Genomic DNA, 25,877 nt, shown 5'->3' on the forward strand with positions numbered 1-25,877 from the left:
TATGAGAGGCAACTGGATGCTTCCAACAAGCTGTTATTATGTACTATGGTAGAGATCCGAAATAAAGAAGTTAATTAAAGAAATCTACTGCCATCTTGATGTCTCATTTCACTCTCCACGGCTGACAGTCTGTGGGTCATATAACACTGGTGTCAGATCATTGATGTCAACTTCTTAAGAGTCAATGGTATGAGCGTCCAAAAATTTTGACTGTATTTTGGCCATGGAGAAAGGTTTGACAGTCATGCATCTTGTAAAGTAGATTTTACTGTGAGTAGAGAACCCACAGTTTTGTCTAGTTTTAGAGGCAGTGGAAGTCACAATTGGTTAGTGCCTATTAAATGTGCTCAGTGTAACCTTGGGGGCCACTCAGCACCATGTGTGGAATCATTTACAGTAAAATGTTATACATGTTATAGTTGGAGGCGTGTGGAGAGTCAATGCCAGGAATCGAGATGGCTCATGATTAGACGTAAGAATTAAGTTAATGTATTTCTTTTTTCTTGTCTTGTTAGTTCTCAAAATTAGGGTTGCCAACGACAAAGCTTCGACAGAACCAGAGACACAAGGTGTGTCAGAGCCAGAAGCAGTACGCATATTGTTAGGAAAGGTAGCACCGTTAACAGCGGATAATGCAGAACTGCATGGGTTGTTACAATCGTGATCGTCACTAAAGGGCATATATTTGTCAGTCGCAAGTTCAATTGCTCCTTTTTCTGGTAAGGCAACTGAGGATGTACAGGCCTTTGTGAGATACCTTGGAAATCTGGCTGAGATGGAAGGTTGGTCTGATAAGGCATTATTGAATGTTGTAAAACTGGGACTAACAGGGGAAGCTAAAAGTTATGTAGGGTCTACAAAAGCTCTTAAGGTAGCCACAACATTCAAAGAACTTATAGAAGGGTTAATTCAGAGATATATGCAACAAAATAGTGCCAGACACTATAGTGAACGATTAGGGGTAAAAACTGAGAGAACTATGGAAACTGTGGTACAATTTGCAGATAGGAGATGGACCATGAATTATGACAGGATGCTGTAGTCAATTAAATTCCTGTGCAAGAACAGGGTGTATAAGCAGAAAAGAAAAAAAATAAATAAATAAGTTCCCAGATTTCCCGCTTAAAAATGCACTTTTTTCCACATGAAAATACACTTCTTCCAAGGTGAAAAATACAATTTTTTCCACGATAAGTGACAGTATACTTTCACTGGAGCTGTAAAAATATGAATCCTTTGAATGTTAATGGTTTTATACACCAGTGTGGAACTTCAGACAACGAAAAAACTCAGCAAAAAAACGTTTTGGAAAGATTTGTGACGTGCAGCAACATTTATGCTGCATATATTCATATTACGATACGCTGCACATTTTTCTATTTGTATTAAGAAAGTATAGATTTAAAACAGCATGTTAGTTTCTGAAGCATTGAAATCGAGACTGAAAAGTGCTTTTGTAAGCAAGTCATAGCTCATGTCACATGATCTCACCAGCCCATGACAGCAGATATTCTGAGCATAGGACACAAGACTTAGTCATCCAAAAGCAATATCACTGTTCTGTAGTGTAACCACACAAATAGGAAAAGTTAATGGTTAAAATTAATGTACAAAGTGTAGCAACAAGAAAAGTTAAACTTTCAGATATCATATTGGATATGAGGATTAATAAACTCCAAGAAAAGCTAAACTTTCACATATAAATATCGGTCTTTTTTGCATGTGTTTCACTTTAAGATACATCACACAAATGTGCCAGTAAAATTTTAAATAATGATATTAATGTCCAGTCTTCTAGGCTCGAAATTCTTGTAAGTGACTAGTCCTCAATGTGTTAAGTTTCAAATGAGAGTAAAGCGCTATGTGATTTAAGAAATTCATTGCACATTCACACATGTAACATAATTCATCTTGCATAAAAGAAAATTTACTTTGAAACTAACACTTTTCAAAGCACCATTCGCAATATTTTCCAGCGACCTGTTAGTAACAGCTTCGTTTCAGTAGTTGCCAGAGAGCGCCAGAAAACAGGCATTACTGTGTGTGGGTAGCTGCGATGATGCTGAAAGCCCATATGTTTGTACATATACAATATTAAAAGATCTTGCATGACTTCATAACAGAAATAGAAAAACTCCAAGAGCACCAGAATTTTGCACACCGTACTAAAATGCATAATTCAGCTTAAAGTGGACATTCATGTGTTCTGAATCACAATGAAGTAGGTCCAACATGGTGTTAAGATTTGAGTGCGGTTTTCGGGATGCAAATTTTCTTGGAGTACTAGTACTGTATTATCTCATGTTTGGTTCTTTATTATGGCATAATGCCATACACGCCAGAAGATGAAAACGTGCACCTGAAATTCAGTGAACAGTTGAAACTAGCCAATAGGGCAGAATGAAACACATCATTTCTAATAAACTGACTGCCTCTGGGGAAAAGATAAATGAAAGCTACAGTTATTTAGCAAAATCAACAAAAATAACTTCACTGTTCTGCAAGGCGGTTGACTGCCAAAAATGTGGAAATAAAATTAGATCAGAGAACTGAAATTAACAACATATGTTAGCCTACTGTAATTATGTGAATGTATTTTAATTCACTTGATAACTTCCAACACAGAAATCTATTTTGTTTTAATTTGATGTGAGAAATGTAAATGATGAGGAAACAGCAAAATCACAAAATGTTAACACGGCTTACGTGGAGACTAACCCCCTCCCCACTGTAACCCAAACTGGTATGCACACGCAGAAATCTGGCAGCTTGGGCGCCAGAAAAATTTTTCCAGGTAACATCTGGCTGTTTGTTGCTATTGTTGATACAGCTAACAGCCACACTTCAAGGTACTGCCCATAGGAAACTCAACTACATATGCACATGAGCCTATGGGCAACTACTCAAATGAACTTCATGTAAACAGTTATGACGTCACACTCATTGGCAGCAGTTTACTGTTATAAAGTATTCCATAGTCTTTGTCCTAAAGCCTTTGACACATTTTGCTGTGTATTATTTCTTACCAGTCAAAATTAAAAATCTTAAACTGAAGTCTAAAACAATGAAAAATTCCCAGAATTCCAAAAAAATTCCCATGTTTTTACCAGTTTTCTCTTGGATGAAAAGATTCCCGGCTTTTTCCTCGATGTCTCGAAGCATACACACCCTGAAGAAGCTGAGCAGCAGGTGCTCAATGTTCTTTTAGGAGGGACACAGAAATGTCCAGACGAGCACAGACAGTGGATCCGATGGATTTGCACATAGCAGTGCAGTTAGCTGTAGTGTGTGGGATCAATCTGTTGACTGGAATGCGGGGTAAATGGACAATGTTTGCAGCTAATACAAAATGTTTCAGGTGTGGATGGACAGGGCATATAAAGAGACAAGTGTCACCAGCCTCAGGGTGATTTGAATAAAGAAAGAGGAGGTAATAATTCTTGAAGTAGAGGACCAGGGAAAGATAAGGTGTTAAATACCAGTGGGAACCATAGGTCCACCTACAATCACTCACAGTAAGAGTGGATGCTATGAAATCATATGCAGAGGTGAACTGTGTGATAAGAGGGCTAATGGGAAAAAAGGGCTGCAGGATATTATTGGACACAGGGGTGCATGTGTTGACCTCTGGTAGTGATCTGGTGAAACGTAAGCAATGGAACCCACCAAGGTACAGACTGCATAGAGTGGGGGATAAAGATGTCCCACCATTAGGATCGGTAGACACAGACTTTTGCCTAATCTGAGCTTGTGCTCCATCTCCATATGACTCCATCAGGACATTGAACCCTATCCTCCCTTCTTTCTGTTGGTTTAACATTATAAATGATTTGTTTCTTTTTTGTCTTTTCTATTCACTGTAGCACTCAATTAGAAATCACTAAAAGCAGAAATAATTTGAGTATACTCTTTTCCAACAGACAGATTTGCAATGAAGATTTTGTCTTATTTAAGTATTTATCAAGTTTATTCCAAAGTCCATTGTCCATTTCTACACTCAAGAAGTGACAATCTTCATAAAATTGCTTTTCAATGACTTACATGATTTTTTCCATAGATATAATAACATAAAAAACTGACACTATACTCTTTACAAAACAAGAACAAAAAAATATAATTTCTAATGCGGAGCTATATTTCGCTGTTTTACAAAAGTTAATGATTGATTATTTTCTACATAAAAAATTAGACAGATCAGTCTTGGCTGCTGAATATAATATCAGTGATGTGTAATCTAACTTAAAACTAAAACAATTATGACACCTACTTGTGGCTCGTTGGCTAATTGGTAAATGTTACACCACAAATCTAGATGTTTGGGGCGAAATCCTCATTCACTCTTAGGTGTTTTCTGGCTACCTTTGCTTCTATAACCTCTGGTGATGGAACAGCATCTTTTAGTACTCCATCAAGCCACTTAGTTGTCACAGTAAATTGATTGTCCATTTTTTCTTCAGTTCATACAAGTTTAAGATGGCTATGTTACCTTCAAGTTGATGAGAAATGAAGATGAAAAATACTGTTTTCAACTACCTATACCAATTAAGTCTCTCTCTCTCTCTCTCTCTCTCTCTCTCTCTCTCTCACACACACACAAACACAAACACACACACACACACACACACACACACACACACCATGGGTGTAACTACAGTCGTGGGGACCCTGGAACAAGTATCTAAGTGGGGCTCCCTGCTTCCTCCATCAGATCTGCTCTCTTCCGCTTTATATACTCACTAAAATGTCCACAGTTCATCTCATATTCTTTCACTGTATAACAATAATGGATATTTCTGGATGGAAAAATATGTAAAATAAGGGAAAGGCAACCACTTACTTGTAGTGGACAGACATGTAGTGCACAGAAACACGTAATACACAGTCCAGTCACATTAATGTAACCGATTGCTCGTTCAACGTCAATGTGCAGTAGCCACTCACAGATGGCAGGTGGTAGCACTAGCAGTGAAGGATATACAGATCATGTCACAGAAGACATGGAAAACAGTGCAGTCATTGTCGTAATGTGGAAGTGGAGCAATGTATCTGACACTGGAAAGGGCATGATCATTGACTTTCGGGCCAAGAGTGGAAGTATTTTCAAAATGGCTATGTCTGTAAACTGATCATGTGCCACCATGGTTAAACTATACCATTCATGGCAGAAAGGTGCTATCCACAACTGGCACCAAGGCAACTGTGGTGCACTACGGGTGGTAGTCGGCAGGAGCGAACGACTGCTGCGGAGATGTGTACGGGTGAACAGACGTAAGTGAATTGGTCTCCGCAGCAGGTGTCTGGTTCATGAACGCAAGCTAAGTGCTATTCGTTGGCAACGAAGGCTGGAATTTGCACACCAATACTGTAACTGAACATCCACTGAGTGGCGACAGGTGGCCTTTCCAGATGACTCATGTTTTTCACTCCATCGGATAGATGGCCGTTGGCATGTGCAGTGTTAAAACTTCTGAAAGCAAACAGGTCTTTTTCCTTTAAATAACACTTTGATTATCTTTATTACATGGGAGAATGAAGGAAAGAACATATATTGATGTACGTCATTATTTCTATTTTTCCAGTTTTCCTTTGCATTTTAATTTATTCCAATTTTTTTTCTTGTTCTTTCTTTTGGGTGCAAGAGGGTCCCTTGTTCTTGCAGTCCTCAGGACATGTCCTATAGTTGCCCCACCCTAGTTACTCCCCTGACAAACACGCACACACACACACACACACACACACACACACACACACACACACACACTGCGTTTCAGAGGGTACTGGAAATTTTTGTACTGCAGCAAGGTCAGGCAGACTTATTTCATCAGTCATCTAACATCTAATAATCATTTACCAGTCAAAATTCATACTGGAAATTTTTGTACTGCAGAAAGGTCAGGCAGATTTCCTTCAATCCATCATGTAACAGTCATTTACCAATCAAGGTTCATGCTTGCCTTGCTCCACTTATACACTCCACCTCTCTTCTTGAACATTTTTTCATCAAAACCTGAGAAGTTAAGTGCATTCTTTACACCAATGTCCAAAATGGAAGGTGATGGCTTTTTGTCCCCTCTTGTGCAATCTAGGAACCTCATCTGAGAAAAAAAGAAATTATAATTTATAAATAATTGTAATTAACTAAGTTACTTTAATTTTACAGTAACACACATTACACACAAATACTGAAATCATATTAATAATAAATTACCTGTTGGAATTGGGATGTAATTAGAATACTATTTGAAAATGTTGTTATAAAATGTAACACAGTATAATTTGATATAAAGACTGTAATACATTCTGAAATATTATTATGATGAGACACTCTGCAAAACACTGTAATTCATGATGTGTGTAACTTTTGCAAATTTTAATTTTTAATTATAATTTTGTCAAAACAGCCATTTCAATAATGCAAAATATATTTTAATTATTGTAATGTTATTTAAGATGATGTGGCAGTGACCTAGTGAGGTAGTTCTACAACGTTTTTATGGAGTGTTCTGTACCAGGCAGCATAATGTTTGTAAAATACAATGTAAATTCTTCAGGTTTGCCAGTGCATTGAAAAGTTAAAAAACAAAATTTATGTGCTATTGCGAATGAGTCAGAAATAATGGATAGAACATTGTCATATACGACTCAGCCAACTGCTGCTTCTACTCAAAACTGCTATGTTGACTCATGCAGCCCACTAGCATGACAGTACTGCGCCACAATCTTCCTTTGTCCAAGAACAGAGGGACCATGACAATGAAAGTAAAACAAAATCTTTCTTCGGAAAAAATATGTGTCAGTAAGGAAGTAACAATAGCAAGACAGGTTGTGGAGAACAACTTCGGATGCCACTACTGTGACTCCAGATTCTTGACTCACTGACAGGTGGCAGTGGCACCACTCATAGCAGGTGTAGCTAGTGTGGGCCCATTTGCCTCTGCCATGTCATGTGGCCATAAATAGTTCATGATCAATTCATCCGCCAATTTAGTACTTTAAAGCCATCACCTGGATCGTATCAGGCTGCCTCCTGGAGTTCAGTATCTCAGCTCATTACTGTGATTGTGTTCAGAAACTGTCATCTCACTGAATGGTTCCTAAGATTTTGACACTTATCAGATTGTTTGTGATGTAGCAATTCTAGGCAAACAGTTATAAACGTTTACTTCAACTATCAGAAGAATTTAGTTCGACACAAAATTCAATTGATAAACTATTTTTGTTTCTCGTGAATTTATGCTCGAACACAGAGAAGAGTGATTCTATATTATTATGAACATACCAGTTGTTCATTATGTTCCGGGGTGTTAGTTTTGCCATTCTGAACCTGGCACAGACCACTTCAATTGGTGACAAGGTTTTTTGTGAATTTCATCTGTACTCCTGTACTGTGGCCCCAGTAGATGGTGCTTTGATGTGTTTTTCCCAATTAGACAGTGCTTTTACATGTTTTTTTTTTTTTTCACATACATGGTGTGCATGTCAGGTGTTCATTTCAGTATGTCCATAGCCATTACAGACATGACCACAAAAATGCAACAGGTGCAGGAACTAATGATGGGGAAGACTGCAGCCATAAGCATGTCACCTGAGGTGCCAACCAATTGTCTCACATTTATCCCATGGTGAAGGGCTTCCGAGCTTCACCACCACTGTTCCCAATGTTTGATGGGAAGACGGAACCATGGGCGAACTATGTTAGACACTTAGAACTACATTTTATTTCCCACACAATCTTAGATGTTACACAGCAGTGTGCTTTTTTTGTTGCTCTCCTGAGGGGCTGATGTCTATCACCTCCTGCAGCAGTTAAATCCTTGTGCATTCTCCACATGAGTTAAATTATGAATATTTGAAAATGTGTTTATTGGACTATTTTGGTTCAAAAGTTTATGTGCCAGCTGCCAGGCACAGATATTTTAGTTGTCTTAATCGAAACAGACATTCCTACTGGGAGTGGATAGCACAATCGCAAGGGCTTTCCAGAAATTGCCAATTTCAGTGTTCCAGTACCAAGTGCAAATAGTGATATGCTGAATCATTAGTTAATGGCGTGGTCCTTGTCTATTCTCCACACGAAGGGCTCCTGGAATGACCTGATTAGACTGAATGAACCATTGTTAGCTACATACCTCCCCCCTCTTCCAGGATTTTGAGCAGTAAGTCAGGTCCTCAGTGATCCTACAACAACCAACACAGGCATTTGCCACCCGCCCAACATGTAAGACCCTGGCTTGACCTGTACCACCAGACAATTCTCCCCAAAACGGGAAATCATGGGAAACCGTCACAATCTTTTGTCACCCTCATGAAGTGATTGTTTTATCACTGCATCATTGCCAGCAATGCTATTTTCACCAGGCAAAGTTCAAAACCTATGGTAAAACTGGACACAAGGCAGAGGTTTGCCAGTCCTCGCTAAAAATAAATGTGAATACTCATATGGACACACTGGACCCTGATGAGGTGGGCTATATATATGGCTTGCATGTCCTCTACATCCAGGCTGTGCTGCCCATCTCTGATAGGGTACTGATGTTAGAGATGGTCATCAACCATCCCTGTTGTCTTTCAAATAGATACTGGTTCCCCCACTGCTATCATTAACTGAGACTCAAATAGGCACCTTTGTAACCACTAGAAGCTACACAATTGGAGTGAAGAGCCAGTTCAGTGTCCACATTCAGTATCAACCAGCATACCTAGCAGCCAGCATCCTAGTTGTTGATATGACAGGGGCCACTAAAACTGTTGGTTTAGTTCACTTTAATGCTCTAGGTTTGAAAGTCCACGACTCACTTAACTGCATCCAACCATTCATACATAACATCTACCTTCAAGTCCATTTTACGAAGTATGTCTCAGAGTTTTCCCATCAGTCAACCAGTCACCAACTTTGAAGTGCACATTTCCTTGCAGTCCTTGGTGATGCATAAGTTTCTCAAGTCACAGAATGCACCTTTTGCATTTTGGGACAGGCTTTGCCTTGAGTTGCAAAGACTGCAGTAGGAAGGAATCCTGAACCAAGTAGCCAACAGCCAGTGGGCTGCTCCTATTGTGACAGTCAAAAAAATCAAATGGATTTTTCAGAATTTTTGTGTATTTTAAGTCTACTGTCAATGCATAGTTTTTCATCAACATCATTCCTATTTCTGAAGGTTAAAGACATCATGGAAAAACCTGCCAGTGACCCGCTGTTTGCAAAAATCTACCTTAGGGACAGCTATCCACAACTATCATGGATGAAGCCTCAAAGTGTATCTTCATCATTATGATATCCTTTTGCCTTTTTCAATATAATTGTCTGCCCTTTGCATTGCCAGTGCACTAGGCGTATTTCAAAGATATCCAGAACCCTAATACAGGGAATTCCAGGCACAGCCAATTATCTGGACAGTATATTCTTCACTGGTCAAAATGTGAAAGATCTTGCAACAAATTTGAAAGCCTTATTCAAAGTGTTCAAACAAGTTAACTTAAATTTTTTCATGCCACAAGTTGAATAACTGGTACATGTTTCAAGTGCTTCAAGGATGCACCTTTCTCTTCACCATGGAGAGGCCATGAAAAAACTGTCACCTCCAAGGGATACCAAAATCAGTGTTGGGTCAGCTGAACTACTACCAAAAATTCATAATTCAAGCAGCAACCATCACTGAACTGCTCCATCAGTTTCTTTGCAAAAATGTTAAATGTTGTTGGTAACCCACTTTTGAAAAGGTTTTTTGGGATTTGAAAAAAAAAACATTACTCCAGCTGACGTCCCTCAAGGCTTATGACTCTAAGCAGCTGCTAATTGTTATGGCTGATACATCTGACTATGGCCTTGGGGCATTTCTTTCTCACAAAATCAATGGTGTGGAGCATCCAACTGCTTTTGTTTCTAAAATTCTGATGCTGGCACAGCACAGTTATGGTCAAATAGAAAAAAAGAGGCCCTGGTCATGATCTTTGTGCTTAAAACGGTTCATGACTACTGCTACTATCTCCAACTAGCTGAATATCAGTGTACATGTTAGAACCCAGGAGTGAAACACCTCAGACAGCAAGACAGAAGGGTTGCCTGCAGAAGAGAACATAACACACAGTTATTGGCGAGCTACACACCACTGACTGACAAGTGAAAAGGACACAAACAAGGACAAGATCAAAGCAACCTAGTTAAACAACATGACAAGTGGAAAGGACACAGACAAGGACAAGATCAAAGCAACCTAGTTAACCAACAAAGTGCAAAGTGGAAACTTTTGCCTGAATGACATCAACAGGTCAAGAGCAAAGAGAGAGACAGTCCAAGTCACAATAAGAAATAAAGACCAAGTTCCAAGTGAGGTTGTTATCCAATGGCCTATAGTTCAGTGAAGATAGTAACCAACAATATTAGCCATGACTGCAGAGCTGACTGACCATTCACTGGGTGGCCATATTTATATTGGCCATGAGGAACACTGCTGGTAAGCATATTCATGTGACGAGACAAGCGTCGCACTCATGCTGAGAGCACAGCACTGAAGCAAGATTGTGTCCTAACAGCCATTTTGGCCCATTACCTCCAGTGGTGATTCAGCTTCCATAGAGCTGGATACCAGAACTGTGAGCGTGGGCTGTAAGCCCCTTCTGCCATTGTTTAACACCCATGCTAACATACCTATCAGGACTGCCAGTACCTGCAATGGCGGGCACTGTTCATTTCAAGGTATCACTGCAACATCCATTACCATCCCAGAGTGTAGCATGCAATGGGGACACATAGTTCCGTATCTCTGCTGGGCGGGACCCTGACTTTGATCCTGCACCAGAGGTCAGCTTTCATACAGACACAGATGGAAAGGCTGCTGTCACATATTTGCCATCAAATGCTATGACTTTCACCCGGAGGTCACTGGAGGATCTGGTGCTTCATGCCGCCATCCTGTTTGTGCAACATGGTTGGCCAGCAGATCACAACCTTATCAAGGACCCCAAGATCTAGGCATATTTGCACTGTCAGCATGAATTATCGATACTCAACAGTGCCCTATTACTGCATCGAGACAATGGACACACCAGAGTTATCATCTCGAATACACTCCAACACTGTGTATAGTCATTGCTCCACCAAGGTCATTGGGGGATGGTCATCACCGAACTGTTGGCTTGAAAACCTGTCTCCTGCAAGGGCAACAACAAAGGAATCAAACAGATGATCGTAATATGCCTGACGTGCCAGAGCAAGCAGGCGGACCTGGCACGTTGGTATTTTCTATCAGGTTTGATTCCTTTTGGAATGAAACTGTGTTCTCCTATGGCCAGAGCCAAATTTGGTGCCAAATTCATTTTGATTTTGCCAAGCCTTTTCTTCATTCATCTTGGTCAATATGGTAAGTAAATATCCTCTATGTCTCTCAGCTGTAATCAGCTTCGTCAGCAAAAAGCATATAAGCCTTATCACGCATTTTTTCCACTGGAGGATTACCAGGAACCGTTGTATCAGATAAGAAACCTCAATTCATATCATCAGAATTTCGCCACATTTATGAAGAGAACAACATCATTTTGGTCAATATGACATTGCTCCATCCGGCTTCCAGAGTTTCACCAGCATCATAGTCTCGAAGAAGCACTTACCTTGTTTTAACACTCCACATCACAGGACCGGTCAACCCCAGCAAAAAAACTTGGCCAAATGCAATGGTACAAACTCTTCATAATGCATCCCACCACTCAAACACCCCGACCCCAGTGTCCTCACCACCACCACTATACCCTCAGGATGACATATGGGCACTGGTGTTCTCCAGGGGCCACCACCAATGGATGATGACTCGCATCACATGCTTCCTAGGCAGGGCAATGGTTGAGATCCAACTGACAGATCACACATGCTGCCACAAGCACCTCAATCAAGTACGCCCTTGAAAGGCCCTGACTGAGGATTTCTTCTCAACTTCTGTTCCAGATCTGGTCCACGCAGCACTCACAAGCAACAACCACAGCTGCCAGCTTCCCCAATGTCAGGACCTGATGGCCATGCAACCCATGGACAGCAGTCTCTCAGCTGGCACCCCTTCAACAACTGATGCCTGCATTCCCATGAACATCAACAGGAATCCACTCCCATGGACACTGATAGGAGTCCACTGGTTTCATCACTTTCTCAATACACTGGAAGCAGCAGTGCCAACTTCCGGGATGCCAAAATGTATCCCTATTTCTCCTTTGAGAGGAGGGGGTGGATGTTATGTTGGAGCATATAACCCACCAGCAAGACAGTCCTGTGCCATGAGTTGACTATGCCTGTGAGGGCAGGGACCACAACAACACAATAAAACAAAACTTTATCCATCAGTGCGTTAACACAAGCTATGTTGTGGAGAACAACTCTGGAAGCCACCACTGCAACTCCGGGTGCTTGTCTCTCTAACAGATGCGGCATCACTCCTAGGAGGCACAGCTTGAGCAGACCTGAACATGGGTGACAACACCTATACCACTGTCACCTAGCCGGGACACCCATTAAGGTCCACAGCCCGCGGCCTCCAATGCCTGTTCCTACAAGGGCTGGCCGCCAAGTTCATGAGAAATTCCCATTTTTTTTTCTAGGAGCTACATTCTACCATGGGGGGGACTGTGTGGGAGTAGATGTGCTTCAAGTCTCATGTATAGTCTTGGTGGGTCATTGCATCTCTGTTACTTGTGTACCAAACTTTCAGTCTTCTCTGGGGCATGTAAGCAAACAGTTTCTCTCTTTTCCCAATCTGGGAAGCATTTCTGGAACTCACTTTTCTCATGGTTTTCAGCTCCGCAAGTGATTCTGTATGTATCCCATCAATGGTGACAATATGACATCCTTTTACAGTTCTCTTCACCAATGGGTACAGAAAGAAGTCGCAGGGTTTTGTTTTTGCCAAAAAATTATGAACAAGCATTGAGGAACAAGCATTGAGGTGTGAGCAGGAGCATTATTGTCATGCAATTTCTAAGAGTGGTTTTGCCACAATTCCAGGTGTTTCCTTGATATTGCTTCATGCAAATGGCACGTAACTTCATCCATATTGACCCTACAACCATAAAGCAGGAAGTGATGATGCAATGTCTCATTGTAATCAAAGAAAATAGTAAGAAGAACCTTCACACGTGATCGAACTTGACAAATTTTTTTTGGTCTTTGCTCTTCAGGCAATTTCCATTGGGATGATTGGGCCTTGTTTTCAGTGTCATACCCATAGACCCATGTTTTGTCACTTGTTATAACTTTGTTTGGAAGTTCTGGATTACTGTCAACTTTTTGCAGTAATTCCTAAATGAATCAATGTCGTGTAGTTTTTGGTTGAAATTTAACCATTTTTGAATGAACTTGACTGCTACACTTTTCATGGGGAAAAAAAAAAAAAAATGCTTGGCATGAGGCAAAGGATTGCCGACATCATCAGTAACCTTTCTTATGGTGATTTGGTGATTTTTCAACACAGTTTTGTTTACTTCTTCCACAATGTCATCAGTAATTGACGTGCTATGGTGCCCAGAGCAGTCATCATCTTTGATGTCTTCTTGACCCTCCTTGAAACGTTTACAGCATTTGTAAACTTCTATCTTACTCATGGTAGATTTGTCAAAAGCTGCAGTCAACATTTGAATGTGGTGCTACACTTTATTCCATATTTCAATCAAAATTTACTGCAAATTCTTTGATCCACCTTTTTCAAATGTAAAAATTTGCCATCCACTCAAAAACATGTCTAACCTTTTTGACTGTCAACAATAAAAAAAGTAAAAAAAAAAAAATTAAAAACATTCAAAACAGCTGAAAATGTAAACATTCATCAGGAACATGAGTACCAACAAGATATATATATATTTTTAATTGGGTGTATAAAGCCTTTGGGGGGGGGGGGGGAGAAAAAAAAAACTGTTGGGTTTTGATCACATTTCATATTTGCAAGTTGCGAATAAATTTTGGTATGTTGTTTATTGTGGTAATGTAACTTTTTGATCACACCTCACATTTGCAAGTTGTGAATAAATTTTGGTATGTTGTTTATTGTGGTAACGTACTCACATTTTAAATGTCATATTGTATTCTAGCTAGTTTTCTCCTTCAAGAGCTGTGTTTATTTTCTCCATTTGTCATGAACTTAATCTATTCACAAGTTTGTTAAATGAATCTGTTAACGCCCTCTCCTGTAATCCTGCTAGGCATATCAATGAATGATGCCATAATATTGGTACCCTATACTACACCTACATCCCACAGGGTTGCTGCAAGCAGGGAACCACACAGGATTTCCATGAAGCAGGTCCTTGAGCTTACTAGCCAGTCAATTTAAGCCAGTCTCACTTTTGTGTGCAAGCAGCTGTAGAATTGATAATGACTGCACTATCCTGATTATTCTTCTTCAGAGTGTGCGGGTTTCGTCTGGGCCTGCTTGGGATCCGATTTTTGTGATGTCTACTTACTGGTGTTAACTTCTAATTTGGCGGACTGTGATATCTTTCAGCGAATTGATTAATTCTGCTTTGCATACAAGCAGTTTGGCCCACCATAGTTCAAATTGTTCTCCTGCAAATTTTCATTGGAAGTCATCAGCAATTAACAAGATCAGTAACACTTATGAACTATGTGTAATTTATTTTGTGACTCAGAGTAATCAGCAAGTGTTAATAAATGGTGTTGGTGATCTAAATAGGGAACTACAAAACTTTGACGAAAGAGATGTTTTAGACATTAAGTACTGAATACCTCCAGTGAAATAGGACATTTTATCCCAGGTTTCTCGCTTAGAATACAAACCATTTTCTTGGGCACTGTAGGTTCAGTTCTCAAAGCTTACTTGTCACCCCGTATATTACACCAGAATAAATGCAGCTCCATTATAAATGCTGTTCTCCTGTAGAAGATAAGTTAGTTGATGTTTCTATGCAGCCCAGAAATTGCCCTGACTGATGTCAAGCAATTGGAAGATGCTACAAGTGGGTGTCATGGCTAAACTACTGAGTCACATATCACAAATACCACAGGTACTGCAAGTTCTATCCTCTCCTACAGACACTGTCTCCTATCCAGGAAATATGGGACCTATCACTGGTGGTAGGTCTAGTGAGTCCTACATAAGGCAAGGGACAGACCAGGAAGAACTTGAGGTATTACACTGAACCCCCTTACCAGCAGGTTCAAGGTACTGTCTTCCAATGAAATTTAAACCAATATTGTCCAACACAGTTTACTTGTAGAGAAGCTTGCAGTGCCCACTGCCAGAAGGATACAAACACTAAAAGGCAGGAGTTTGGAATAACAGTCAGTGTGAGGAATGTCCACATTATTTTCATATGACATGTTGTAATACAACCTACTTGAGGAATGTTGGTGGTCTTCCCTGAAGACGTAGTGATTATCACTACCAGTACACAATACTAGAAAAAGCTGTTTATCTTGAAACTTTGAGCTGATTTGACAATAGTGCAACATGCATTAGCATTTTTGTGACCTGCAGTCTGTGGTAGTAAGACTGACAGCATCAGTGTAGTGGTCTTGAATAGCTTCAAAGCTTTGAGGAATGAGGACAAACGCATTCAGACAACCTAAGAAGTTCCAATGCAGTCTTCAAAAACAGGGCGTAAGACACAGGCTAAATGCAAGAATGACAGTTTTAAGATGACCAAGAAGGTAAGGTGGTAAGACCACTAGAAGTAACCAGGGGACTTGAATGTCAGATATGGTTCAAAAGTCTGTGGGAAATAACCATCAAGTAACTAGTATTTTCAGGCCAAGCAATATCATCTGTGAATTATGCTCTTTCGTGAAGGATCTTAGAAAAGAAGATCATGTAATTACATGGGCATAGCAAGTAAACAGTTTGGAGCATAACACCAACTATACAATTAATAATAATTTCAGGCATGCTAGTGCGAAGATTGTATCACTCTTTGAGTGTTGTGATAGGCCTATGATGAAGCATTCTGGGGAACATGTTAATGTAGAGATTGAAAAATTGCTCAGAGGAATTATATTGACACATGGGTGTGACTGATGCATTTCCCGTCACTCAGATATAACATACACAACTTGATTGCGTCTGCTAAGAGATTACTCATACAGCTAATAGTCAAGTCTGACTAAAGCCGTATCCATCCTATCCCAGTGATTTTCAAAGTGTACTCCAGACAAAGCTCGAAACAGGAATGTGGGGGGAGCAGGGGGGGGGGGAGGGGGATGGGGGTGCACTGAGGGATGGACAGTGGTTCCACTAGGTACATATATAAAATTTTTCTTTTCACTATGTGTGTAACACATATGCTATAATCATGTAAAATGATTACTTTCTTATTTATGTCTTATTCATGAAACATAGTTCACCAAATACCCTCATAATATTTAATTGCAAAGGAATAGTTAGTTTCCCTAAAAATAATTTTTTTGAAGAATTATTAAACATATTAGATTCCTACAAAAATGCATGGAGTTAAGATTTCCAGTGAATAAATAACTAATGGTTTGCAAAATAACATACAGCAGTCAAAGCCCTTCAGTTACACCTTTTGGCCAGCATTTAATGTTTTCCAAAATCCTACTATTTAAAAAGATATTTATAATTTCTGCTTCCCATGATATAGTTTTGCTATTTTGGCTTTTAAGAATTTAAATCCCAAGAAATGATGTAACAATATTGTTGCCCCAAGCTTTTTGAACAGAAAAATACATTCAGTGAAGAGACTAACATTTTAATTAAGAAAAAGAAAACTGGGAAAATTATGAATCTATTAAAGTTGCATGAAAATTGGCAAATCCTGGAAGAGTAGCTAACTTTATTGTTTTTTTTTCATTACTCCATCATATAGAGAAATCAAATTATTACTTGTTCATTGCAACTACTTTCAGCTGTATTTTTATTATAAATTAAATTGTAATAAAAATTTTTAATAATTTTTCCCATGCAAATCTGTAAGTAATTGTGAGAATTCATTATTGAGTCAGCTTCCGATAATCAAAGTATCCATTATTCAGTCAGCTTCCGATAATCAAAGTGTGAAGACCTATGTCAGTGTCCACAATTTGCCACTAGTAGGTTAACATCTCTATATCAGTGCAAATGTCTTTGTCAAGTTCTCTGAGTCTTCATTCACTTAGTCGATACCGTGTTGTCACTGTCTTATATTTGTGTCTCTAAATCTAGAACTCAGATGTGAAGGAAAAGTATCACTTCCTTGCTGGCAAAAGAATTACTGTCAAACACATTACCCAAATGTGATATCATCAGCAGTGTCGAGCAAACCATTCGAGGGTTTCCCTCTAATATGGTGGAAGAGGTGAAAAGAGAGACAAGCAGGGCCCTTGATAAAGCAAAAATGCCTCAATCAAAATGAATGTTGAATATATTTGAACGATCACAAGCCTATTGAATATGTGCAAGAAACTATTGCGGAAGTAAACATTCAACAGATGGTTTGAGTTTTGGGTATTCCCTTTGGTTGACACAGTGGATCACATTTAGGCTTGACTTAGTATTAAAGGTGGGCATAAATTTATAAAACAATCCCTCTGTTGACCACCATATCTGCTTGCAGATATAACCGATAACATTTTTAAAGCCAAGCTCATTATTACACACTGTTATGGAACCAAACATTCAACAGGTGCTTTGAGTGTTGCATGTTCCTGTTGAATGCCAAAGTAGATCGCTGATCAGTTAGTCTCTGATACTACTCATGAACTGTGTGCTTATCAATGCTATGTAATTATTTGGCAACTGTAGTTAAATTGTGTTTTTACCCACCAATTCTGAGTTCATATTATTTACTGTGATTAACTTACCCACAAACTGGAGACCCCAAGAAGAAAAATGAACACAAAAGATGTAGATGTAGAAAAGATATTGAAATTTTATTTAGAATTGAGAACAGAAGAATATTTCATTTTGTTCACGAGTTATTGGGTTTTATATCCAACGGACGATCATGTGTGATGTGCCCGTTCACGTCCATGTGTGTCGCAAATCATCAGGTCATAAAAATTGTCAAATCGCATAAACAATTCAAGACATCATAACAAGGTTTTTTTGCAAATGGTAGCATGCAAAGAGGCACATATGTTTTATGATAAATACTCAAAACTCTTTTATTCATTGAGGTATGGAAGTAACTTGACCGCAGCAGCGAGAGATTAGGACGCATTCAGACATCCACAGTACTGTAGGAAAATCCAAGCAACACACAAAGACATGTCCACAAAATTTGGGGAATGGTATAGTAGGACATGTATACATGCCCGCAACAATGAAAGGGTTAGTCAAACATAGCAATGGGGTGTGTTGGAAATGCATTGTCTTCTCACTAGATTCTTCTGTCCCTTCATCACGGGTATGGGCTATGCTTCATACCCACTGAGGTTGCCAATGACAGTCCTCCAAGCTGGGCCTTGCCCTTCCAGATGGTCTTTGTATGGATCCATCGGTCCTATGGAATACCTTGAGACCCATTTCACGACAACAATAGCATCAGCTTCCTATCTAGCCACCTTCCTCCTTCGAAAACAGTGGGCTGATGCTTCCCACTTATGTTCTACCCCTCTTAGGTGAAATACTACAATAAACCTTTTACGTAATGGGAACTTCATCTGGCCCTCTCCTCTTCCCATGATTCAACCCCTGGCCCTGATTCCATCCAAGCAATTACTGAAGCAATTGGTTGTCTAACTGCTTCAACACCTCGATTCTCCACAACAATACCTTCTCCAATTGTTTAACCATATTTGGCTGCAAGGCATTTTCCCCTCTCAGTGGAGGGACAGTATTCTGTTTCCTAGCCTTATGCCTGGTGAGTATCCAATATCCCTCAGTAGTTACCAACCAATCGGTGTGACCAACGTCCCATGGATGTTATTTGAATGGACAGAGGCTCGTCAGCTCAGTTGCATCCTTGACTCTCAGAACCTTTTGTCTCCTTATCAGTGTGATTTTCAAGAGGCATGGTCTCTGATTATCATCTACTTTGATTGGAAATTGCACGTTCAGCAGCCCTTTCTCAGCGCTGCCACCTTGTTGCAGTTTCTTCAATCTTCATGACACCTAAGATATGGCATGTTGCCATCGCATCTTACTTACTCTCCATGTATGGGGTCTTCAGGGGCACCTCCTGATTTTTATTTGCCATTTACTGTCCCACTGGCAGTTCCAAGTTTGGGTTCGCAACTTTCTTACATCTTTGAAGATCCAGGACAATGGCATCCCACAGGGCTCCACATTAAGTGTCCTTCTCTTTCTCATGGCTATTAATGGACGCATGGCCTCAATCAGACCACTGGTCACCCTTGCTCTGTATGTGGATGTTTTAATTATCTGGGCTAGTTCCCACTCAGTGGCCTGTGTGGAGTGACAGCTGCAGGATGCTTCCACATGGACACTCTCACGTGGTTTTCAGTTTTCCTCCCTTGAATTGCAGGTGGTCCATTTCTGTCACTGTACTATGGTCCATCCTGATTCAGAGCTCTACCTCAATGCTCAGCTCCTGATTTTGGTCAACCAGTTCTATTTCTTGGATCGTCTTTTTGACAACAAACTCAGTATCCTTAGCTTCCTTGTGCACACCTCTTGGAACAAGGATCTTTCAACTCTTCTCTGTCTTTATCAGGCCTTAGTTCTGTTTCATCTGGACTCCAGTTGTCAAATTTTGGACTCAGCTGCCCCTTCCATGCTGCTCCTCTTGGACCTGGTCCACTATCATGGTATACATTTGGCCGCAGGTGCCTTTTGCATTAGCCCTCTCAAGCCTTCTGGTTGATCCTGGGGTACCCCCCTCTCTTTTTGGTTCAGTGGTCCCAGCTACCATTTCCTATGCCATCACTATCTGCTCTTTCCTGACTCACCCTTCCTGTTCTACAGAACTTCACCTACCCACTGCTTGCCCTCATGTGGGTTACTGGTTGGGTTCCATCTAACTTCTCTCCACTGCCCATTTTCGCTCTTTGACCTTTCGCTCTGTTCCCCACATTCTCCCCCAAACTCCTCCCCCCCCCCCCTCTCCCTCTCCCTCCTGGTTAGTTCCTTGGACTCCCAGATTCAGATAGGTCTCTTCCATGGTCTGAAAGCCTCCACCGCTCTGATGGTGTTAGGCTGTTTGTTCCACCTGCTCTTATGGGGCATCGGGATGCTTTTGATTTTTGCACTGACGGCTCTACATCCACTGATCATCTGGAATATGCCTTCACATCTTCACAAAACCATCTCTTGCTTGCCTTGTGTTGATTGCTTGCCATGGAACTGATGGCCATCTATCATGACAACTGCTTTATTAAACAGTCATCCCTCTCCTGCGTGTTGTTACGTATGGGCTCAATGAGTGGCCTTCAGGCTATCCTCTGGTGTTTCTCCCACTATGTCTAAGTCTTTGCCATCTACGACCTTCTTGTTGATCTTGACCATGCTGCTTGTTCAATTGATTTCCTTTGGGTTTCTGGCCATGAGAGTATCCAGGGTAATGAGATTGATGATCATCTGGCAGTGGGAGGGGGGGGGGGGAGACCATTATTGCCTGTACTTAGCCCCTGTCCTCCATGGTACCTCTGAGGGCAGATTTGCGGCTTCACATCAAATTCCTCTTAGCTCAGTTGTGAGCCAGCCCTTCGGGAGAGGGGGGGGGGGGGGCATCTCGTCTTACAAAGTTCATGTGATCAAGAGGACTCCCACAATGTGGCGTTCTACCCTCCATCTCTCCTGGCAGGAGTTTACTATCCTCTGCTGTGTTCATATCAGCAATATCAGGCTGATCCATGGCTTTTTTACTCTGTAATGACCCTGCCCCCCCTTTGTAGTTGTGGGGCCCCCCTCACGGTGATCCATATTTTGCTGGCCTGCTATCACCTTTTGGCCCTCACTCTAAATATGTCCTCTCACCTTTCTTGTCCCGGGTACTAGCAGACAACCCTCACATGGTTACATCCGTCCTCAGTTTTCTTTGTGAAAGTAGTGAGTCCTCCCACATTTAAGGACCTGAGTTCCCTTCCAGAATCAGTCTCCAGTTAGCACTGTGTTTGTTTGGGAGTCCTTCAGCCTTGCCTCCAAACTGGTCAGGCTTCCCCTCCCCCCTCCTTTCCTTACATTTTGTCTGGTCTTTTAAACTGTTTATTTCCCCATTTTCTTGGGTCTTCTTCCCTTGGTATTGTCCCCATTGTATCACTATCATGGTATGGTGTGGAGGTTGGGATCGGTTGCTGGTGGTGCTGGTGCCCCATTGTGTGTAGCACCTTCGGGGCACCCCCTGCTCTCACCTTCCCCCACATATCGCCCTCTCCCACTCCACTCTTGTTCTTCATTCTTCCTGTCACCCCAACATTCCTTTTGCCTCTTTATTTGCCCATTTTTCTTTGCCATTGACTGGAATGTGCTGTCTGTGTTGTTCCTCCCATAGTTTCTGTCACTTTAGACCATGGGACCAATGACCTCACTGTTTGGTGTCCTCTCTCCCCACCCCCCTCCCCAAAGCAACCAACTCTTGTTTAGAAAAGTAGTTCACTAAGCACTTGATCAATATTTACCCATTAGAACAATTCATGATTGGAGGAACCCTCCATGGTATGCACTATACAGTCTCTGTAAAGAAATTTCTAAAGAAACAGTGACTACTGAACAACAGTTGGAAAACAAAGCATAGGGCTATAGACAGAAAGATGCTAAATGGAATGAATTTGGTAGTCTAAAGGGAAACATGAAGGGCAACACTGACTACCATAGCAGAATCTTGTTGATAGATCTCTCACAAAAGGCAAACAAATTCTAATAATATGTTAGGCTGTCAGAGGTACCAAAATCAGTGCTGAGACACTCATGGACAGAAACAAAATATCAAAATGTTAGATATTAGCATATTGCTCCAGCTTAATTCTCACGCCCTGAAAAGGTGAGCGGTATAGATATTAATGTCGGTCACATTGAGGAACAAATGAAAACACTAAATCTGTCAGATTCTATATGGAATTTGCAGCTAAGTTAGTCCCTCTCTTAACCATAATATATTGTAGAGCCCTTGAATCAGAAAAATGCATCTAGTGATTGGAAAATAGTACAGTGTCACACCCGTCTACAAGAAATGATGCTGCTGTTATTCATAGAACTACTATCCAGTATCATTTACATCTAAATGTTTTAGAATGTTATAATACATTATGGGTTCAAATGTAATGAGAGTGACCTTTTATTACTTATATGGAATCCATCTCATGCTTTTCTCACATGATGCTCTGCAGCCATGGATCAAGGAAATCAGGTTAATGCTGCATTTTGTGGCTTTCAGAAAGAATTAGACTCAGTGCCACACAGAGTTATTAAGGAAACTTATTATTATATGTGTATGAAATGAAATTTGTGACTGGATTGAGGATATCTTGGTAAGATGAATACAGCATGTTATTTTTAATGTAGGGTCATCGACAAATGTAGAAGTAACTTTGGGCATGCCACAAGAAAGTATGTTCAGTACCCTGGCTGATCCTGTCGTGTATGAATGACATGGCAGACAATATTACTAATAACCTCAGACCTTTTGCATATGATGCAGCTATCGGTCTATAGTGAAACACTATAACGAAAAAACTGGCACGACTATCCGGTCATATCTCAATAAGATTCCAAAGTGGTAAGATTGACAACTTACTTTATGTGCTCAGATGTGTAAACTTGTGCACTTAACAAAATGCTAAAACATAGTATTCTCTGACTACAATTTAATGAGTCATAGTTCAGTTTCTAATTAATCAACCCATACAAATAAATTGGAATAACAATTTATGGGGATATAATGGAATGATCACATAGAATCAATCATAGGTGAAGCAGTTGACAGACTTTCGATCACTGATAGCACACTGGGAAAATCATACCAGTTTACAGAGGAGATTCCACACAAAACACACATACGAATCACCCTAGAATATTGCTCAAGTATGTGGGATCCATACCAAAGGGAACTAATGGAAAATATTTGAAGTATACAAAGAAGCACAGCACGAATGGTCACAAATTTTCTTTTGATTTAGAGATAAGTGTCAAGGAAATGTTGAAAAGCCTGAACTGACGGAACCTTGAAGGTAGACATGAACTATCCTCCATAAGCCTACTTACAAAGTTTCGAGGACCAGCTTTACATGAGGAATCTAGGAATGTCTTGCTCCCTCCTATGTATAATTTGGTTATGGATCATGTACACAAGATCAGATTAATTGCAGTGTTTGCGGAGATATTTCAGCAGTCACTCTTCCCAAACTCCAAATATGAATGAAACAGGAAGAATATATAATATGTGGTACAACAGGAAGTACCCTCTGCCACAAACTTCACAGCAGTTTCAGAATTCTGATGCTGATGCACAGATATATAGTGAAAACTAAGTGAAAAATTGTTAAACAGAAAACAAGCAAGAGTTTTGTAACAATACAGAACCTCTGACTTCATTCATGAAACAGGTAACTCAATGAACTTCACTATATATTTTTAATTGTGTTAGAAAATGCAATGAGTGACTGAAAATTAGGGCTTACACATCTGGAATTTGTCACACTCTCTGTAATTGTGGCAAGCCTTACACTAGTCACCAACAGTACCTACTGCTTTATCAAGTATTTTATACCACATAACCATAAAGTCAGGCTCAAACAGAAACAAAAATTATTAATTATTTGTTTGACTAGTGGTTTCAGGGAAGTTTAATTATCTAGGAAATGTAAATACAGATATATTTGAGCTTCGTTCATCACAATAATGGATTTGCTCCCAACACAGCTTGGCATCTAACTTTGAAAGCACTCTCACTGGAGCAGTTGCCTCATCTGGACCTGACAAATGCCAGGCCAAAATGGCTGCAAATATAGAACTAAAAGAGCTGATTCATTTCAAGGAGGGAACCACCTGTGAAATTTGAAAACTTACTGCAACTACTGCTAATAAATGTCAGCATTAAGAAAACAATGATGTTTGGCCTGGTGATAGGAGGAGAAACATTATAGAGTCCCTTTTGCTGTGGCTGATGATAGAGTCCTTACAAGTTGACATGGCTAGAATCCAAGAACTTTTACTGCAGCAAAGAGGCATGAAAACACTCAGATGCATGACTGTTTGAGTTTCTGGAGAACTACCTAAATTTTGGATGAATACAGGCATTTCTATTACATTCTCTTAATTTTAGGCAATTACAGCATATTATTACACGAAAACAGTAATTTTACTGTGAGTATGCATTTATTCTTCATTTTTACTTACATATTCATCCAGTATGAGGTAACTATTCTGCATCTGGAAGTAAACAAGAAAATACAACATGTTGAAATAAATCAGCTCAACAGAATATGAAATAGACTAATCAGGCAAGAAATCATGAAAAACACAATGAAAAGGAAATAATATAAATGACAGGAAAAGTAATTCACAGGTTCTGTGTAAAAAGTAATGAGTCGAATTCAGATAAAATATATTAAAGATACCACTACCACATTCTTCAAAGTAGGACTCTTGGGCACAGACAAACATCTGCCAATGAGATTTGTATGCTTGGAAGGCATCCTGGAAGTCTTTACCCAGAATGTCCTTCAAACAACACCGTAAAGACACTTTGACCTCTGCTATGGTCTCATGGAGTGATCTTTTGAGGGCTGTCTTCACTTGGGGAAGTCTGCTGAGGCCACATTGGGATTGTGGGGAGGGGGGGGGGCTGCAGAAATGTTGCAATGGCATTTTGGGCTAGGTAGTCATTTAACAGGAAGCGGGGGTGGCTTGGTGCATTGTGAGAAGCCAGCCTCCAATTGGTGTCAATGCCTGGCCTCAGGTCTGTGATAGTTGGAAAAATTAACTACTGTTCTGAGTTCAACACTTACACACACTGCCCTTGTTTCTACTCATGGATGGGCATCCTGTGTGGTGTTTCGTCTTCCACGCTCTCTCAACTGTATTTGAACAACAGCAGTTTTTGACAGGCTTTCAATTCTGAACACTTGCTGAATCATGGACGACATTTCCAAAGGCTATTTTTTGAGTCCCACACAGAATTTGATGGCATAGTGCTGCTTCATACAACACTGAATTTTTAGCTTCTACTGAGGCTATGGACAGTGGCACAGTGAAAAAATTATGTGAATAGCATAACAGCTAACTGGCCAATGACAACAGGCACATTTTGAAGGGACTTACCACTTACCTCTCCAAAGAACCCACCTAACATGAGAGTACTGCAATACACAGTCATCTCAGAAAAAAATTCAAACATCAGCCCTCTACAGTAAAAGTGATGCTCACGGTTTTTTGAGAACCCGAGAGCCAATTATGAAACTTTACCCAGAAAAATAATCAACAGTAAACAATGTTACAATGATAAAGCTTTGGAATGAATTGAAGCCCATAGTTTAAAAAAATTGCCAATATCTATTAGGAAACAGTTTTCTCTTTTTGAATGACAACTTATGTTCACATATCATGGCCCACACGATTCAAATTTGTCAGAACATGCATTTCAAGGTGTTGTAGCATCCTCCATACAGTGCTGATCTAGCCCTGAGAAATTTCCAGTTCTTTGGTCCATTAAGAGACGATTTCAGAGGCTGTCGATTCACCTCCGATGAAGAGGTGAAAGAGACTGCTCAAGTGGAAAACTTTTTTTCCTAAGGGTGTTTGAAAGCTTTTGGAGAGACAGACCAAACACACTGAGATCCAGGGTGGCAGAGTGACTATGTTGAAAAATGGTGTCACTGTGAATTTTATGCAGTTGTAATAAATTAGGGAAATGTTGTTCCGATACTTTTTGACCTGACCCTTGTAGTAATGGAAACAATGACATTCTGAAAGTAATTCCAAGTGACAATGTCAAGTCATTTGTGATACGAAGAAATAAAAGGTGTCTCAAGACAATGGTGTTTCAATAGAAATAGT

At 40.2% G+C, this 25,877-nt stretch overlaps 1 protein-coding gene across 2 annotated transcripts in view; it reads right to left on the bottom strand.

The window, feature by feature from the left end:
* Window positions 1–4,056: 4,056 nt before the first annotated feature.
* The window catches only part of LOC126252079 (radical S-adenosyl methionine domain-containing protein 2-like), a 46,244-nt gene continuing 24,423 nt past the window's right edge, over window positions 4,057–25,877 (bottom strand). For both annotated transcript variants that reach the window (XM_049952932.1, XM_049952931.1), the window contains 2 exons: window positions 24,219–24,251; window positions 4,057–6,095 (listed from right to left, as the gene is read on the bottom strand). In XM_049952932.1, the coding sequence (XP_049808889.1) occupies window positions 5,931–6,095; window positions 24,219–24,251 (198 nt within the window). In that variant the 3' untranslated portion in view covers window positions 4,057–5,930. The remainder of the gene's footprint in view (window positions 6,096–24,218; window positions 24,252–25,877) is intronic.

The sequence above is a fragment of the Schistocerca nitens genome, chromosome 4 (genome assembly GCF_023898315.1).
Source record: "Schistocerca nitens isolate TAMUIC-IGC-003100 chromosome 4, iqSchNite1.1, whole genome shotgun sequence".
In the NCBI taxonomy this organism is placed as follows: Eukaryota; Metazoa; Arthropoda; class Insecta; order Orthoptera; family Acrididae; genus Schistocerca; species Schistocerca nitens.